At 36.1% G+C, this 4,282-nt stretch overlaps 1 protein-coding gene across 1 annotated transcript in view; it reads left to right on the top strand.

The window, feature by feature from the left end:
- DPYS (dihydropyrimidinase) overlaps nucleotides 1-3,824 on the top strand; it is a gene marked incomplete at its 5' end in the record, with an annotated part of 29,773 nt that extends 25,949 nt beyond the window's left edge. The window contains 2 exons of the mRNA XM_010017295.1: nucleotides 1,474-1,681; nucleotides 3,747-3,824. Of these exons, the coding sequence (XP_010015597.1) occupies nucleotides 1,474-1,681; nucleotides 3,747-3,824 (286 nt within the window). The remainder of the gene's footprint in view (nucleotides 1-1,473; nucleotides 1,682-3,746) is intronic.
- Between the last annotated feature and the right edge of the window lie 458 nt (nucleotides 3,825-4,282).

Raw genomic sequence — 4,282 nt, 5'->3', positions numbered from 1 at the left:
GCGTAAGTTTTCTGTCCAGTGTGTGCTGAATAAGGAAAAGATTTTATTCCTATGGGCAGATTGGTGGTAGAGAATATTTCTATATACGCAGTCTTTGAAAAGTCAACCAACAGCAAGATTTAAATGTGTCCCTTAGCAGAACCAATTTCTCTTAGTTCAGTGGAATGATAGGAAAGAAAACAAAGCATTCTTCCACAAATTCTTTTTTTCCTCTGTATAAGTAACCATTTGAAATCTTTGGTATGTGATTACTTTTGAAAATGGATGTACTTCAAGAAAGATACAGATTTTTTTGTGGTTTTCTCATTTTCATAAGGATGTTAACAGAAGTTTTATAAAATTCTTCTCCAAATAGATTGATATTTCAATCTACTAATATTTCATATTATTTTTTACTTTGATAGTTCTTTTGCAAAAGATGTAGTCTCTGGAATAACGTTAATGCTATATGTATATATGGTAGGTTCTTGACTGTGAGAGCACCTGTTCTGGAAAATTCTGACTACTAGACAAAAGCATGATGCTTCCTTCTTTCAGAAAATATAGATGACAATAAAAATATAACTCTCTATACTATTAAAAAAATAAATATGTAGATTGGAAACAGGAAGTTAGTAATTTCCTAAAATTCAACCCCCCATTTTAGATAAGAGTAACTAGTAAGAAGCTCAGTAGGGAAAACAGATAATAAAAAAAGAATGCACAGCCTGCACTTCCAGATGCTAGTGTCAGCCCTAGCATTGGCTCTGCTTTTAATGTAGCCAGTTAGAGTTGGAGAAGTAGGCTAGAAAAATGGTGACCATAAAAAGTAAGGTCTATGCATAAACAAAGCAATAATACTGTAGCTCAAATGAGTACTTTTGAGGTGTAAAATTTGCTTAAAACAATTGGAGGAAAGGTGTGTAGAAGTGTGATGTTCTCATTACTATTTAGCAGCATCAAGATATTTGGGCTGTCAGTCAGTGGACCAATCCAGCTCACATTAAGAGTTACCAAAATTCATTACCATCAACTGACCTTCCAGTGAAATAGTCTTTGTGTTATTCATGAGTCTCAATCTTTGAAATGTTGCAGACATCCTTTTCAAACTTGAAATTGCAAGTCATTCTAGCTAGAAGACCAGAGCTTTTTCTGACCTTATCATGCATAGATATTTGCTTGACAAGGGAGAATGAAATCATGTTATCCAAAAAAAAATACAACCTGATTTTTTTTTTTTCCACCAACCTCTTTCTAGTGGAAAATTTTGCGTTTCAAGGCTGCAAAGTTCTGTCCTTTTGACTCCCTCTTCATTCTTTTGAAATGCAGTTACCGTTCAGTGAAATGTAATTGCTCTATCCTATTTTTACAGCTGTTCCATGATGAACTGTATTTTAATAATGCTGCTAATTTTTCTTCTTGTATCAATTTCTCAAAATTTTATAATGCAAGAATCAGAGCGATTTTGAGTGTTGTTTTGTTTTGTAAACACAGGAAAATATCTGCAAAGACACATCACCAGGCCAACAACTTCAATATATTTGAAGGAATGGTCTGCCATGGAGTCCCAGTTGCGACAGTTTCAAGAGGCAAAGTAGTTTATGAAGGTGGAGCTTTCAATGTCACAGCAGGAGAAGGAAAATATGTTTCCCGTCCACCATTCCCTCCATATGTCTACGAACGAATCAGGCAGCGGGAACAGGTTAATTAAACTAATAAATCTCTGTAATGCTTTGTACAGCATGAGAATAACTAGCTCTTGGGAAGAGAGGTTTGGGGATTCAATGGTAATTTCTCTTACTAATCAAAATCTGCCAAGGTGGGAGGAAATGAAACTAAGGACTCAATTTTTATTGCTCTTTATCTTACAGAAAAATATCATAGACTAGTTCCTGTTCTTAGGGTAGTCTGTACTACTTGTAGACTAAGCCTGGGTGCTTGTTGAAATAACATGTCTCACTTCCAGTAAAAGTGGACAAAGTTTTGCTCATGAGTAATATAACTAACTGCTGCATTTTATCACTGAATTCACTGAAAACCAAACAGGCATAACATCATACGCAGGAAGAAATCTTATATTGAGGAGTTAAACCCTGTAGAATATTGAAGACTTAGTTCTATTCCAGCAAGAATGTTTTATAAGCTGAACATGTACAAACTGCACTGCTGGACCAAGCAAGACAGCTCTCTTGTTTATTTTTTGGGTTTTTTTGGTTTTTTGTTGATTTAGTTTTTAGGGGGTTTTTTAAGAGAAATATCACAAAATACACGAAGATTGAATTTTCAGTGCCTATTTACCACGCAAGCATTCATGAAGAATGCTTTTGCATCCTTAGTGTAACTCAGTTGTGAGCAGCACTTTCAAAAGCAGCCAGACTAAATGTATTTTAAAATCACAACCTGAATCAGTGTGATTCACTGCAAGATCTGAAAGTTGATTCAGACTAGCACCCATGTGAGATATAGCCCACTGAAATGCTTCCAAGATAATTCTGTTTATTTCTTCCAGTTGTTGTCTTGGTGGACTGAGAAAGGCATGTGAAAGTGACTGAGTGAGGCTTTCCTCCAAAAACACACTTTCAGAGGAGTTGGTGGGCTGCCTGCACATAATGCAGTGGATAGGCAGGGAAGTGCGCTCCTGACACACAGTTTTTCTTTGGGAACTAAAAGAACAGGAAACAGATTATTGCATTTATTATTGCATTTTGGGCGTTCGGGTTTTCCAAACATTAAGGAATTTTTTTTTCCTTTTTTTTTTTTTTTTTTTTGGTACTAGTACAAGTCAGTGTAAATTAGATAAACCAGAGATATTTTCAATTGCATTACTGCTAGCATCTAACTATGCTATTTCTATTTGCTTTTATTTTGAAACCAGATCCCTCATTTAAGTCTGTCCACAAATTTTATATATTCTAGGCACCTTTTCAATGTGAATGAACATTTATGTTTCTAGGGGAAAGGAAAGGCAAAGAAAATAATCTCTGCCTCTAGGACTTCCAAGATCTAGTAGAAAAGAAGTGAACCAGTAGTCCTAAGTGTGAATTTGTCTGGAAAAAAGATCTCCCCTTTCCACTGAACATGTAACTGAATTGAAAAAATTGCTCCAAAGGTCACTGCTCACCTACAGTAGACTCATTCTGCATTTTTAGTCCAGATAGATAGATTCTCTTTGCAGTGTTCCTCTTAGAAATAATTGTCCTATGGATCTATCTTCAGTGGGATATGTGTCATGCACAAAGTCGTATGTGCCTGTGAGTCTGTTTAATCCACTGGACACTGAAGATGGTTGGTACTTTTTTAATGAGAGGTGCTTATTATTGTATCACTTCCTTTGTTGTTCAGTGTTGATCCCTTTGACTTTCAATGCAAAATAAATGCCAGGTAATGGTAATAAAAACTAGCTATTGAGAACAGATTCGTACTGGCATTACAGTAGCAAAAACGTAGGCTATTCCTTTTTGTGTAAGGGAACATTGCAGTTATTTAAGTCACCTAAGGAAGGGAGAAGCATCAATAAAATGAGGTGTAACATGGTCAGTTGCTTTTTTAGAAAAAACTGGTTTAGAATTGCTTTGTTACAGTGCTGAACAGATTGAGTCACCCAGCTCCTGATGAAAGCTGAGAACTGAACAGTTTGATCTCAGTGTGAGAGGTTTGATGAAAGTGTTGGGATGCGTAACATACAAAGCTAGGTTATCACAGGACTGATATTTTCATTGTGTCCAATTAGCAATTTCAAGTGAAAGATTTGTAATATTTTTTTTCAGGTCTGTCAGCCTGTTCCTGTTAAGAGAGCACCTTACACAGGCATAGTCTCAGAAACATGGGTCACACAAAAACAATAGGCTCATTACCCAGTTGTGGCTCTTGCAGGTAACTGTCTCTTTTGATTAATGAAAACTTCTTCACTTAATGTTTCTCTGAAACTTCAAGAATGAAAGTGTAGCAGGTCATCTAGCTTGTGACAGGCTTGTCTGAAATAAACCTTCTTAGAAGCTGAGTTGTCTTGGTTTCTTTACATTTGATGAAAATGTGTGGCAGCTCAGGTGGGGAGGACCTTTTTCTGATTGGAGCCTCACTTAAGCTCAGTTGAGAGATGCAAATGGAGTTTAACTGCTAGACTGAGACATGGATATGAAGGCCCATAGAAAACCTGAGTTCAGTTAGCACCAAGAGTACAAACAGAGCATAATTGTTTGGCTTTCAAATTTACAGGGAAACAAACAAACAAACAAACAAAACCAGCTTGATGTAAAAGAATATATTCTTTAGTGTCCCTGTGTTACAGACAATAACTTTCCAA

The sequence above is a fragment of the Nestor notabilis genome, unplaced genomic scaffold (genome assembly GCF_000696875.1).
Source record: "Nestor notabilis isolate BGI_N333 unplaced genomic scaffold, ASM69687v1 scaffold14356, whole genome shotgun sequence".
In the NCBI taxonomy this organism is placed as follows: Eukaryota; Metazoa; Chordata; class Aves; order Psittaciformes; family Psittacidae; genus Nestor; species Nestor notabilis.
The sequence above is the reverse complement of the archived record's forward strand: the minus strand, read 5'-3'. Positions and strand labels throughout refer to the sequence as shown.